At 40.3% G+C, this 15,298-nt stretch overlaps 1 protein-coding gene across 1 annotated transcript; it reads right to left on the reverse strand.

Annotated features, from left to right (window-relative positions):
* Positions 1 to 537: 537 nt before the first annotated feature.
* bbc3 (BCL2 binding component 3) lies at positions 538 to 15,188 on the reverse strand. Its single transcript, XM_028573536.1, has 4 exons — positions 14,897 to 15,188; positions 12,869 to 13,280; positions 6,309 to 6,514; positions 538 to 3,531 (listed from the first exon to the last, which is right to left on the reverse strand). The coding sequence occupies exons 2-4, from the start codon at positions 13,266 to 13,268 to the stop codon at positions 3,436 to 3,438; spliced, it is 702 nt and encodes a 233-aa protein (XP_028429337.1). The 5' UTR covers positions 13,269 to 13,280; positions 14,897 to 15,188; the 3' UTR covers positions 538 to 3,435.
* Positions 15,189 to 15,298: the final 110 nt, after the last annotated feature.

Consider the following 15,298-nt stretch of genomic DNA (forward strand, 5'->3'; position numbering starts at 1 on the left):
TGAGAAAAAGCAAAAAATTGTCTAAAAAAGCACCAAAAACGTCAACACAAGCGCTTAACGCATTGAAAAAAAGCAACAAAAACGTCAGAAAAAGCACCAATAACGTAGGAAAAATGACAAAAAGTTCAGAAAAGGAAACAAAAACTAGATGGGCCAAAATTTATTTTGAACCTAAGTGGGCCGGATCAAAATCTGCGAGGGGCTGTATTTGGCCCTCGGGCTTTGAGTTTGACCCATGCTCTAATTAACACGACCCATCCACAGGAGCGTTTCATATATTAACGCCCCTAGTGGTGGCAGGAAATACGACCTCATATCTAACCAGAAAACGTTGAGAAACAGTCGCAGTTTGGTTAGGTTTATGCACAATAACTAGCTTTAATTGTTAATGGTTTTATATTTTATCAAACAAGTTAAATACTAGTTCTAATAACATAGGCACACAAATATATATGTCATTTATTTAGTCTTACATTCATACAACACACAATACATCTACTGCATCTAATGTTAGGCATTAAACACCAAACAAGTGAATGTAGTTCTCCGTATCTTTATTGTATAAAATAGAAGAAAAAAAAGTACAAAATTCATGTAGAAAGTTGACAATAGAAAAAAGTTGAAAAACAGCAACTGCATGTGACTGACACTGAGCATCGTTGGTGGGAGGGAGGCGAGCCCTGAACCAGGGCCACATAACATTACTATGCGATGACAGCAAACATGGCTAAAAGCACTGCTAGCAAACCGATCTAAAAATATGAATATGCAAGCAGTTAACAAGTGTCTACTGCTGCTAGCGTAGTTTGTTCTCTGTAAGCGTCATGTTAGCTGAACATCTGCAGGTATTATTAGGACTTTATACATCAAGGCTTTCAGAAATAAAAAAAAATAAAAAAGCCCTGCTACAAACATATAAAACATTGTGGCTAAGGCCAAGTGAGAGTGGGAACATAAAACAGCCAATCCCTGTTGAATTATTGAGGCATTTTAAGTGGAATAGATCAGTAAGTGTCCACGTTTCAGTCAAATATTTCTTGAAATAAAATTAAAATGCTCCACCAAGTGTTCACTTTAATCAAAAGTATGTTACAGTACATGACTTTTAGCGTGTTTAGCAGCAGTAGCAAATAGTTTGGAATTCAATTGACATCAGAAATACCCAGTTGATTTTCAATGACCGGGACTTTCAGTTTAGTTTAGAGTATTGCTAACTGTCAGATTTTTTTCTTCTTTGTGCTTAAAAGAGTATAATAAAAAAGGGGAATTTGGGTACTTTTGCACCTGATATACACATGGAAAGCCAATACTTCACTTTTGGTGTCTGGAGAGGTTTGTGGCTTCCTGTTACACACTCACCTCTTGTTTCCCAAAAACAAGATGTGAGTGAGGCCAGAAACGTTGTAAATAATATTATGAGCATTGCTTTAAAACATAGTACCGTTTTAAATGATAGATTTTTTTTTTTTTTATCTCAAGCACATGGAAAAAAAAGGTAACAATTTCTAGGCTGACATTTTCATTTGTTCTGCTTTTCAAAATTATGTATCCACTTTCAATGTGCATTTTAACAGCTTTAGCTCCCATTTAAAAAAAATCTAATCTCTGTTTTAACAGTTGCAAATCAAGTACAGCTTAATTCATAGTTCTGATCAGGAATGTAAGACAAAAATAAATAATACATTAACGTAAAAAAAAGGAAAACCAAACAAATCAAGCTACAGATTCAGGCTACATTCCAAAGATAAATATTGCTCTTAATGTGAGCAATTGAACATATTCTCCTACTACAGTGAAAATAATCGAATGGGTAATTTCTTTTTACAAAACATCATCAAATACTTTTCAACAATCAGAAAAATCCGAATTATATATTTTTCTTTAACTCATTGAATACCATCTCAAATCCACTGGATTTAAATTCAAACCCGCTCTACTGTCGCCAATGGCCGCTCAGAAAAAACAAAAAAAGATCTCCCAAACACAGTGAACTCTCTCGCTTTCACAAGTACTTTTAAAGTCCATCAAAAAAATTGGAATTAGATCAGATTCATCTTCCAAAAGAATATTTACAAGCAGTCAAGTAACTCTAAACACTGTCGACACAGGCGGGCGGGTGAGACGCTGCCAGCTCCCAACACTGGCAGTACGAACGGGGTGGAATGTACATTGGCAAAATGTGTGGCGGAGATTAAGCTATGTAATTTAGAATTTTTATCAGTCCTCCCTCCTCCAATTTCACTCTCATTTCTCCGTTCTCACTCATTTCTTGTTTTTATAATTTGTAATAATTTCCTTTTTTTTCAATTTCTGTCCTTAAATGACCTTAAACCGTGCTGACGCTGGAGCATTTGCTAATGCAAATACCACTTGCAAACAAAGCACTTGAAGTGTGTGTGTGTGTGTGTGTGTGGCTGATTGTCCTAGTTTTTGGAGATTAGGACTCAACGGAGCACTGAGCAGAAAGGCACGTTGTATGATGAAGTGAAGGAGTCTCAGATTGGGAGAGAGGTTCCCTCTGTGGAATAACACCCGCCTTTTTTTGTCCCCTGCGATGCAAACACACAGACTCCAGTTTCACAGTTTATAAGAATTAAGGGGGCAAAATAAAGACACAACAGTAATACGCACACATCAGATGGGGGTCAAATCAAAATCAAGTTTTTTTTTAAAGGTTTTTTCTTCTTTTTTTTGCATCATCAAAGGGAAGAATTAAAGAGATATCATCTATTTCAAAAATTGCCTCCAGAAAAATGGTGGCTGATGCTAAAGCTAAATGAAAAAGCTCCACAAGATAATGAAGACCTTCACTTCCAAAAACAGGTCACTTACAATCAGACTCATCTGTGGTTTTGAAAGCCCAATTGTGAAATATCTGTAGGCGATTTTCCAAAATGGATGAAAGCTTTTTTTGCACTGATATCTAACTATACACCTGTTCATTTGACCCACGTCTTTCATGTGCACACACACACACACACACACATGCGCACACACACTGACTGAGAGACGAGCCCCGAGACAAAGACAGTGAAAGCAAGTGGTTTTTACAAAATATACAGGTAGGAAAGCAACCGTCGGTCCGTGAGCTGCAGTCTGTACCAGCAGACTGACTGACGGACGGACGGACGGACTTTCAGGCAGACAGACAGGCAGGGTCCACTTTCCACAGGTAGCTCCCCGATCCAGCCCACAGGCGGCGCCGACACCTCCAGCTGCTGATCTAGTCCTCACTAAATTCTTTGTTCCAGAACAAAAATGTTTTTGATTTTCAGGCCACGTGAATCCTCCGGGTTCAAATAGATGACAGCGCAGCAACCAGTCGGGGTTGTTTTCCGTTCACTAGCCACAGTCCGACGGTCCGTGGCCAAGTCCTGAATGTATAAAGTCGGCAAGGTATCCGGTTACGCGCAGGTGAGGCGGCTCTCTGTCTCTCTAAGTGAGCCTGTAGAGAGTGCTGAGAGTCTGCGCGACAAAGTTGAGGAGTCCTCGGCAAGCGTCTCTCCAGTCCTGCCAGTGGGGGGCGGCGTGCTGTGAGAGAGAAAGACAGAAAGAGATGTCAGTCCATTTTCATGTCCGGTTATCACTAAAGAAATTCTTAGTCGACTAACACTTATACAATTTTGTCGACTAATCGATTAGTTGATTTAATTGACAGAGCTGTGCGCTTTGAGAGGTGGTTAAGACTAGAAAAGCACAATATAAATGTAGTTAATTAACCATCTGTAAAACTGAGTTTCTCCACAATTAATCCTGCAAAAGCACCACTTTAAATATTATGTTTACCATAAATGTGCTCATGAGTTTCTTGGAAATGAGTAATTAAGCATGAATAAGCATAGAAAATGACTAATCGACTAAAGAAATCTTAGTCGACTAAGACCAAAACGACCGATTAGTCGACTAATCGACTAAGAGGTGGCAGCCCTACTGGCTTGTTTCTAGTTCTTTAAACCAATCAGTGCCATTGGCCGCGCATTTTGTGTTGCATTGTCCTCCCCTTCAGCTATCTGCGTGTTACCGTTTTTGAACTCCCCTTCGCTACGGGAAACAACATTAACAACCTCCAGGCTAGCAGCTTACACGCTGCACGTTTGGCGAAGATTTGGTCCATGCACAAAGGCAGGCCTGCTTGGTTCTTTCGGTGAATGGTTGTAAAGATAAACAAAGAATGAATAATATATCTTTTGTGGGGATTTAGCCATTTTAATGCCAGGGCTCGCCTCCCCACGTGCAAATATTCTACCAAAACAAGTTCCCTCCCGACACTAGTTTGCAGGGGGCACCGTCGCTGCATCCAGGGCTTAGCACCGCCCAAGACAATCGTTTTATACAGTTTACATCTGGTGAGTCAGACTAGTCCGGATAAAACATGTTGGATTATTCAATAGCTGACCTTTTTAGGCGAGCCAAGATGCTAAAAAAATGTGCATTTATTAGCACGGCCTACAAACAGCTCATGAAACATAATGGACTTAATCACATAATTGCAACTTCATGCAAGTCAATGTTGTTCCCTTTTGTCCCTGTTGGCATGTGAAGCAGCAGCTAGGAGAAACAGTTCAAAATCCATTTTTCCAAAGTGAACTTGGATATCTACCAAGATGTTGGATCCTTTAAGTGTTTACATAAGTTTGACTGTTATTATTCTCAAAGTGCATCAGATGATAATGTACAGCTGTCTGTGCCGCTGCAGCATTTCTGAACACACGTGCCAAATGTTTAAAAAAAAGGATAATTTGAAAACAAGATCATGACTACCTGGCTGGAAAGAAAGAAATCCTTGAAGCTGATTTTTTTGCTTTCTTGCAAAGATGGAGGAAAGATTATGTCATTTTTTGGGGTGAGGAGTGAAAAGGAGAAGGATGTAGTGGTAGAGAAAGAGAGAAACAAGCTTGAACAAGATGATAAACAAGTGTGTATCTGTGTTAAAGATGCTACTCTAATCTGCCTGAACCTTGTGCCTGTGGTTATCCATCCCGCATTCCTTTTGTTTTAAACTGCTTAAGAAAAAGTGCCTGATTGTGCTTTTTTTGGCCCAGCTGGGTTGTAAACAGCACACACGATTTCCCCAATTTCCCCTCGAGAAAAAAATATCTGTCTTTGTCTCAAACACAAACACACACACACGCGCGTGTCTAAGGGTGAGTCAAGACTAGGTGACGTCAGCTTTGTTTATGTGCATAAGGCGGGATGGCGAGGGAGAGAGAGAGAGCAGTGGGGAGGTGTGTGTGTGGTGGGGGAGGTGAAGAGCTGCTGCCAACTCCTCACGCGATCTAGAGGACGGAGGGAGGGAGGGAGGGAGGAAGGGGTGAGATAAAGACATAACAATAAAAGGAAACAGACAGCAGTGAAGACAAAAACTCATTTATTCTGAGTATTGTTTGAATGTAGAAGTCATTTGTTGTTTTTAGGTCTTTATGGACACAGTTTTCTTTTCACACTGCGGTTTCTGACAAACTATTATACTAATAAAGTTATAAAATCCATATTGAGAATGATAAAGAGTGGAGCAAAAGTGACGAGGAAGGAAACAGTGTAAAATACAAAAGAGAGAGAAAGGAGAGTGAAATTGGATGAGGGAGGACAGTAGGAAGAAAGGAATATAGAGGGTAGTTTATGTAATAAAGTTTCCAAAAAAGTATTCTAATTTCTGTCATTTTTGGTGGAGAAAAGAAGAAGGAAAGAAAGGCAAAGAGGGAAAGGAGAGGAGGGAGGCAGAAAGACTTTTTAGTATGACTGTAATTTGTGAAATGAGAGAAAAACAGGCTGATAGATGACACTGATTAACTCACAAGCGCAAGTATTGATCTGTCTTCACTAATGCCTCACATGCGCACACACACACACACACACACACACACACACACACACACACACACACACACACACACACACACACACACACACACACACACACACACACACACACACAATTACATGCTCATCCATGCAAGAACACACAACAGTGTGTGCGTGTGTGTGTGTGTGTGTGTGTGAGAAAGAGAGAGGGAGAGAGAAAGAGAGAGGAAGAATCAATGTGACTGCGCTGCATTTACAGACACCGAAAACACTGTACACAATAGATCAGACATAGACTCAAACAAACTGTAGGTTCACTGCAATGAGACTGAATGCTCAGGTGTTGTTTACAATTGGATAATTAAAAAAAATTCTGTTTATTGACGATATGTGTAACAGTCAACTAGGGCGGTCCCTGACTAAGGAAATTCTTAAGCCGCCTACTCATGATAGGCGGCGTAACCGGTTTGTAACTAAACACATCAAAGCCCTGTCCCTTGTCTTACCGCTCTGAGGAGGATTGTGGCGTTAAATTCATCTCCAATGACCCTCAGCTGGTTGGCCACTCTCCTGACCTCCAGGTCCTGCACTGGCTCTCCTCTGGGGGCTCTGTGATGTGGGGAAGCCCAGGATGGGTGCTCATTCTGGGGCAGCAGGTCTGGCAGAGGTCCCTGCCGGCTGGAGGCCTCCTGGCGTTCCTCTCTGTACGATTCTGCAGCATAAAACGGCGAAATTAATTCAGAAAATAAGATACTAACAAAGAAACAAGAAACATTTACCATTGTTTTCCCTTATGCTCTGGCTCTCTGGTTCTCTCTTGAGAAGACATTGGCGAGTAAAAGCTGAGCTATGTGGAAAAGTCTGAAACCCTCTCCTCCAAACTTTTCAGCAAGAAGGTAGACAGCAAGGAGTCCCAAACATTCACCAAAATTAAGCAGAGATCAATGCTGCTAAGAGTTGTTTTATTCAGTTTATGAAGCAAACAAGTTCACATCACACAGAACTAAAAACCAGCTTCTGTGGCAAGTTTTCATACCCTTTGTGTCTCCCTCCTCAGGTTGCACCTGATCTTCTGTAGTGGGACTATTTCTTCCTGATCCAACTTTTGTTTGGCATTATATCATACTCATCACTCTCTCTGCTATCTTCTGCCCCTAGTATGGTATGAAGAGCATGGTTCTTTGCTATCTGCTACGAGTCAGAGGGAGGGGAGTGGGGATTCCCAGAGAGCAGTAGACTCTTGGGCTCAGCAGTGCATGCTGGTCACCTGCTTTTACCACATTTCATGCTCTAAGTGAGACGCATTTAAACTTCATGTAGTGGGGAATATACTGGTTATACAAAGCCATGCAGAAGAGCCAGAGACAGAGCCTCTGGTGATTCTTAATCATTTCTAGTCATAGTTCCATTATCTTTATTGTGACTGTTAGTGCCACTGTTGATCACAGCCCCAACTGGCACCGTCAGACACCGCCCACCAAGAATCTGGGTCTGTCCCAGGTTTCTCACTAAAAGGGAGTTTTTCCTCACCACTGTCGCACTAAATGCTTGCTCTTGGGGGAATTACTGGAATTGTTGGAGCTTTGTAAATTATAGAGTGTGGTCTAGACCTACTCTATCTGTAAAGTGTCTTGAGATAACTCTTGTTATGATTTGATATTATAAATAAAATGGAATTGAATTGAATTAATTCAATTGTTGAAGGTGGAGGGATCTGTGCACATATAGTAACACATAGGCAGGCTGTACAGACCAGGCTGCCAAGCAACAGATACCTTACACATCCAAAACAAACACAACATCATACACAGACTTCCCAAAAACTTTCCAGGGTTTCTACAGGTTTCACCAAGTCAAATGTAGGACTTTTTAAGATCTTTTAACCATTATGAATGACATTTAAGACCTATATCACAACATAAAAAAAACAGTCAGATGTCAGATTCCTGGAAATGTTGTCTGAAACATTTCCCCGATTACCTCATTGGCATTAAAGGACTGGTGTCTAGATTGGCTGCAATATAAGTTGCATGTTGGTCTCATTTGTAGTCGTAATTCAGCGAATTATATTTGGACTAGCGACAGAAAGAACTACAACTGCGGGGACATTTCAATGAGCATTAGAGGTAGCGTTACCTTAGCGTGGGAAAATTAAGACCGGTTTAAAATTATTTAGGACCTAGAACACCATACTTCAGAGAATTAATTCAAGCCTTTTTTAGACTTTTTAAGACCCAGCAGAAACCCTGCTTTCAGCCCGTTACTGTTTATAACAAACAATGACCAATAAAGAACCTTAATATACGGAGATAAATACCTGTAAAGGTTAAATGTGTGTATGTGTGTGTGTTTTGTGTGTGTGTTTTTGTGTGTGTGTGTGTGTGTGTGTGCACATGCATGTTTTTACTTGCATAAAGTGGAGAGTAACTTTAAAGTTTAACATATTTGATGCAGAAAGAACAGTAAGTGAATCTTCTTAATCTGCAAAAAAAACACTGACCTTTAGACATAGATATTAAAAAAGATACCAAAAATAGTTACTGGTGTTTGTTTAGTTCTCTCTGGCCACACAATATTTCTTAAGGAGCCTGATGGGGTGACTTCATCCTCTTCATGGAACTTTGGAGAGTAATCTCTTAATCTGCTTAATAAGTCTGGTATTGAGAGGAACTGTGTGTGTGTGTTTGTTGAGTACAGACTTTTTTTTTCTAAACAGATACCTGTACCTTCTGTCTGGTCACTTTAGTGTGACAAACAGGCCTAAAGCAATCAGAGAAATTGTGATTTTTATGAGAGCTGCTGTGTTTTAAAACTTTTTCTAAAAAGTATTCATTTGTTTCTTATTTATTTATGTGTACCCACTTTCTTATTTTGATAGTTTTCTTGCTTAATATTGCTTCTTTAAATCAGTTACACCCTATTTTATAATGTAGAAGTAGCGTAAACATCAGAACCACTAAAATATTCAACTAAACCACAGCAAACTTCTTCTATTTCGTCTTTCTGCATTTTTTCATTTATTTTTTACAATGAAAACACACATTTAAAAGTACTTCCCAAATGTTATTTAATGGCACAGAATTTTATTTTAATTTTTTTCCACTCACTCTTGTTATTTCTTTTGTTGGATTATCCATCCAACATTTAAAAGTGTTTAATTATATTGAATTCAATTTCAATGTCTTTGGCATTGTGTACTTTTGACTACGACTTCTCTTTAAGATGATTAGATAACACGTTCTAACCTTTCTATGTCACTTGTTTCAGACTTTGTCCACAGCTTTCCTGTGAAATGATCCGTCTCCATCACAGAGCGGAGCGCCTGTGGCAACCACAACTATATAGTTGCCACAGAAACGAGCACCCCTGGCAACCACAGCATCTGCCTTTCTAGGAGGATTACAACTGATCCTTTAAAGATGCAGGTGACTAGACAGAGACGGAGAGAAAAAAGAGAGAGCGGTAGAAAGAAACAACAAATGGGAAAACCCTGGCTTGTTGCCAAGGTAACTCTAAGGCAGCACTCTTGGAGACGTCTCTATGCGATTGGCTGACAGAGTAGGGGGCTGAGCTGTGATAGGGTGGAGGGAGAAAGGGGGCGAGGCTGGGGGTAAACCTGTCTGTTTGATAGGCTGAGAGACTGACAAGGTGACCAGAGAGAGATCCTGTGACCAGTTAGAAATGGGAGGCAGGGGAGACTGGAGGGGGACTTGGTTGCCGGGTGGAGGGGCGGCATTAAAAATCACAACAGACTAATCCAGATAAAAGCTTAATGGTGAGCTGGAACTTTACTTATGTTGTTACTTTACCAATAAAATGACTAATTAACTGACTGATTGACTCAACGAATAACCTAAAAACCAACAATACCAGTGTAGAGCTGCAAAGATTAATTGATTAGTTGTCAACTATTAAATTAATCGCCAACTATTTTTAATAATCGGTTTGAGTCATTTCTTATGAAAAAAGTAAAAAAATGTCTGATTCCAGCTTGTTAAATGTGAATATTGTTCTAGTTCCTTCTCTCCTCTGTGACAGTAAACTGAATATCTTGGAGTTGTGGACAAAACGAGACATCTGAGGCTTTGGGAAACACTGATCCACATTCTTCACCATTTATTCTGACATTTTATAGACCAAACTCATCGATTAATCCAGAAAATAATCAACAGATTAATCAACAATGAAAATAATCGTTAGTTGCAGACCTATACAACCAACTAACTTACTAACCGACAAGCAAACACACATGCAAGCAGGAACTATACACATGCATTAAATGTATCATTGCTTGTCTGCCATTTTAGTTAGTCTTGTTAAGCATGTTATAACTTTGTTTTGAAAAGGGCTACATGAATAAAGTTTAATATTATTATAACTGAATGGAGTGATGTCAGAGCCACAGCCCCCCCCCAAACAGTTGGGGGTTGGAGGCCTTGCTTAAGTGCACCTCGGCAGTGCCAAAGAGATGAACTGGCACCTCTTCAGCTACCAGTCCACACTCTGTACTTGGTCCGTGCAGGGACGTGTACAGACTGTACAAATAAATTAACTAATTGGCTAATTACAGTATCTAACTGATTCATTAGGAGACTCGTGGATTATCCCAAGTATCTGACTAACTGATTAACTAGTAAGTAAGTAAGTAAGTATGAAAGTTTAATTATAAAGCACTTTTCACAGACAAAAATCACAAAGTGCTTCACAATAGAGTCAAATACAATAAATAAGACTGACTGATAAGTCTGACAAACTAAACCAGAGAGCTTAAATACCTGACTAAATAAATGGCTTACAAGTGAGCTGAGAAATCTGTAGCCTGACTGAAAGGCCAATTATACCTCTTGTGAACTAAGTAAGTATGACTGACTGACTGACTGACTGGCTGACTGGCTGACTGACTGACTGACTGACTGACTGACTGGCTGACTGACTGACTGACTGACTGACTGACTGACTGACTGACTGACTGACTGACTGACTGACTGACTGGCTGACTGGCTGACTGGCTGACTGACTGACTGACTGACTGACTGACTGACTGACTGACTGACTGGACATTGTGCTGTTTCGCTGAGGGCTCAGAGCAGGAGGAAATGCAGCAGATTGTTTCTCTGCTGCAGTCAGACTGCAGAGGACAAGTCTGAACATGCCCGAGATGCACAGCTGACCTGCAGCTGAGAGGAGGAGGAGGAGGAGGAGGAGGAGGAGAAGAGGTGGAGTAACTTGTCTTAAATCTGTCACAACACAGTGGCTTAGTGCCAAATGTAAACCTGCTGCTGCCACCTGAATTTCCCTTTTTACAGCCTCCAGATTTCCCTCCAGGATACTGAAGTTTAAAATGACTCTACATGACACAGGCCACGATCGCTCTTCACTAAACTCAAAGCGCTCCTGATTTGACGGAACATGAAAAACTGGGATATGATTTCTTCCTGCAGCCAAAAGAAAATCACTCACTGTCAGAGATTGTGGCAGAATCACTGTAATGGCAAGAAACAAACAACCGAAGACATTAGTTCACAACCCATAGACATTTTTGTTACTATCCAGAGTGACAGATTTTGTTCCCAAAGTACTTGTGATCTAATCATGAATAAATGACTTATTGATATAGCCTTCTTACACTTCAGACTTGAATCCCCTTATCAACCAACAAGAGCCCTCAGGTCCTCCGATACTGGTATTTTAACTGTTCCTAAAGTAACCGAAAAAGAACACCCTGGCAAGCTCTGTTGACAAATCAGCTGAAGACCTACTTATTCAGGCTGGCATTTTCATTGATGTAGTTCATTTTTAGCTTTTTCTACTCCCATATGTACTACTTTTCTGATGAACAGGGCCACACGGAATCTGCAGATGCACAGAATTTAAACAACAAGAAAAACTCTGAATATTTACATATCTCCACTTCAAGGACAAAACAATCCAATAAATTATGCCCATTTTAATTCTGGATCAACACTGAAAATTGAAAATAATAATAATAATAATCTGCAGATTCTGTTTGGGTCTGCTTATGAACTTAATTATCTTATGTATGTTGTTATGTTTTATTATTTTTGTAAGCTCGTCACACTTCATGAACTCAAGACATTAACATCAAGATATACAGACATTGTACATTGTCTAGTGAACAAAACCGGTTTGAGCAGTTTTTATAGTCCGAATAGCTTCATGATACAGCAGCACAGTGGTCTACTGGTACAAGGCCAAAAGTTCCTCTCTGTTAGAGTTGTAACACATCCCTCCACCTGCCCCCATCAACACTGGCCAAACAGTCTCCTGTCATGGAAACACAGCCCCAGGCGCCTCACGCACATAAACCGATACTCCCCTGCTAACTGATAACTTTGATGTTTATTTAAGGGTGAAGGTCTGAAAGGCAAAAATGTGAGTCACATCTTTTCCGCCGTTTTGCCAGAAACTGCTTCCACTGCTTATCATCTGCAGCGTATTCTTACAGCAGAGAACCTGCTGATAAATCAATGCTGGCTCTGTTGTTGCTCGTTCTGCCAGGCTAAATCTTTACTGACGTGCTTGGTGTTACATTTGCCCCCTTTACCCGTTTTTTGAAACAAAAGGAGAACTAACCTGCGTGGTTTTAATGACGCCATGCTACAACTCACGTATTCTTAGTAGGACTAGTGATCTGATATCGATTGATAAAATCACAAAATTGATCTTTTAATATATGCCTTTTCGCCATGGATCTGGTGGATTAACCTCCTTTTTGGGGGTCAATTCTTAATGTAAACATTAACCTGGTGGGGCATTATAAGAAATATTGAGGTTTGCTTCTTGCTTGTACAATTTACAGCATTAGTTCTCTGAGAATCTCTTTTATATCCAAGCTAAACTGGTATTGTAACTGAATTGAATCGGAAATGTAATCGAATCAGGTCCTTTGAATTGGAATCGAGAAATCATCGGTGATACCCAGGCCCTACTTTTTACTATTAATGTAAGATTTTTTTTATCCTGCTCTAAGCTTTGTTTTTATCATCCCACTTGTATCAACTCATGTCGCGTTTCCTTTAATTACAGGTAAATACCATTATCTTACCCGACTGCTCTCCTGAGAAGGCACTGGGTGCAACTGCGCCTCTGCTCCTCCCTTCCCTCCGATTGCAGAGTGGCGAGCGCGGAGGCTCTGGTGATGGCGATAACGCAGGTAACTGCTGGTGAGTCTGGGGCTCGCCCCGGCCCTCTGGGCGGAGATAAGCCAGTGGGTAAGACAGGTAGAGAGCCTGCAAAGGGTGCACATGGTGGTGGTTATGGTAGAGGTGTCTGGAACCGGTGCCAGTCCCAGAGCCGGTGGAGGTGCTGGTAGTGGTGAGCAGGCCGGGCCAGTTGTAGAAGGGGCGAGGCAGCTCCATGCGGCAGGTGTTGTGGCTAGGAAGAGGGCCGTTTCCTCCACTTCCTCCAGTTTCCCCGACATTCTCGATGGTCTCTGCACGGGCCATCTCAGTAATAGTCTAAATCACACACAGACATGCACCTATAAATACACACCGAGACAGCGATATGCTACAATAAAATCCAATAATAATAATAATAATATTGCTAATAAACATTTAAAAACACTAGAAAGTAAATTGTATGTTTAGTCAACAACAAATTAGCCAAAGATTGGAATGGTAAAAAAAAAAAAAAAAAATTATTATTATTATAAAAAATTATATACTTATTATTTTGTAGTTTTTACCCTTTGTAAAAACTACAAAATAATAAGTAGTGTAACGGCCGTTGGCCCTATATTGACTGTTCGGTGCTGAAGGAGTGCAAAGGCTCACAGGACCGTGTTCTGAACTGTTCCTGTCCTAGTTAAAGTGTGTTTTAAGGATGTCCTGTTCATGTTCTGGGTGTGCATTTATGTTATCTGGGTTTTAGTGTTGTGTGGTCGATTTATGTGTTCATGGTTATCTACTTTTGTTGGTGTTACCATGACTGAGACCCGGGCTGGGGATTGATGCCCTCTGGGCAGTGAGTGTGTGTTCAATGTCAATTAAATAGCTTGAAAAATCGGTAACTCTGCCTCCTGAGTGAATCCTTCCATGCAGCTCGCCACACAGGACTAAAAACACAAGTGCCAAAGAACTAATCCAAAAAAAGTAACTCAAAAAAAAATCAATAATTAAATATATTAAAAGTTTACTCGACAACAAATTGGCCACAGTAGAAAATTCAAGTATTTTTCGGCATAAAATACATAAACTCTGTTTAATTCCTTCCTACACAAGTTTGACCCACCGACCTATATTCTTCTGGAGGACGCCAGGGGGCGGCGGCGGGTCCCATTCATGAGATCACGAGACTTGTTTGTAAACAGATCCGTACCGCCCGAGCACGAGGAGAGCGCGCACGCGCACGCACGCACACACACACACACACACACACACACACACACACACTAAAAGGCGAGCCACGCGGGTCTCTCTCTGCGTTTTAACAGCAACTAATGATATAATATAAATAATAATAATATAAAGATAAATATCGTTCAAAGCACAAAACAGCGTGACTAAATCCTCGACGTAACGTTTTGTAGGCTAAGTTGCCCAATGTTATTTTTAAAAAAATAATGTTTTTTTTTCCACGAAAAAAACGGTTTATTTCGGGTCAGCATTTAAAAAATAACATCCGAATAAAAATTTGAAAATGGTTAAAGAGATAAAATAACCGAAGTTGAATCGCTAAAAGCAATATCTAATAACCATTAGACTATATTTATAGGCCTATCAATTTTTTCTTTATTTTTTTTTTTATTTTTTCAGCCGATGATCTGTTCTGATCAAGTCCGGAGTTGTCTCAAAGATTTAAATAAACAACACGAAAGAGTCGAAGAAAGAACACTGACAATAAAAACCAAAGTGGTCCAGTCCAAGCTATGGTCAATATTGTAGATCTGTTATTAAAAAAAAAGACACACTAGCAAATCATTTTAGAGTAGATATGTACCGCGTGACATTCATTCAGCCAAGCTTTTTCCCCTCACAGCTGGACAGATGATGCAAGTTTGAGCTGTCAGATTCTGAACTAAACTTCAGCAGCAATAAAATAGATTAATTTCATCCACAGATAAAGCACTTACTTGGTCTATCTGACGCTCCGTGGTGAGGCTGTCTGCAGGTCAGAAACCGGCCGCAGCAGGTGGACATCAGAGGGGATAAAATGTGCCTAAACAACCGGCGAAGGATCTACAAGATGTAAAAGTCCACTCCGGTGAAAATGTGTCATTCCATTTCAAGTTTCCAGGTTTGGATTGTTTCAGTTAATATTCAGTTTGCTTTTCTGTTAGATTAACCCATCAAAACTAAAATACGGGCGAGATGTACCGAATCACGGAGCAGCTTCTCGTCGGTGCTCTTTTCTGTCCGGGCTGGTGTCAGTCTGAGCGGTTTTCTTCTGCTGACTGTCAAAGCAAGAACCGACTTCCGGTAGGGATTTTCAGAATAAAACGCACGTCAACCTTTACTGAACCCAGTGGAGAAAA

Source organism: Perca flavescens, chromosome 3, assembly GCF_004354835.1.
Source record: "Perca flavescens isolate YP-PL-M2 chromosome 3, PFLA_1.0, whole genome shotgun sequence".
NCBI lineage: Eukaryota > Metazoa > Chordata > Actinopteri > Perciformes > Percidae > Perca > Perca flavescens.

What these genes read in the sequence shown, in the direction of transcription:
- bbc3 (XM_028573536.1), bottom strand. Translation starts at nt 13,268, where the DNA reads ATGGCCCGTGCAGAGACCATCGAGAATGTCGGGGAAACTGGAGGAAGT. An exon ending in CTTCTCAGGAGAGCAGTCGG is followed by an intron (nt 6,515 to 12,868) that starts GTAAGATAATGG and finishes TTTATGCTGCAG; the next exon opens with AATCGTACAGAGAGGAACGC. An exon ending in CCACAATCCTCCTCAGAGCG is followed by an intron (nt 3,532 to 6,308) that starts GTAAGACAAGGG and finishes TCTCTCTCACAG; the next exon opens with CACGCCGCCCCCCACTGGCA.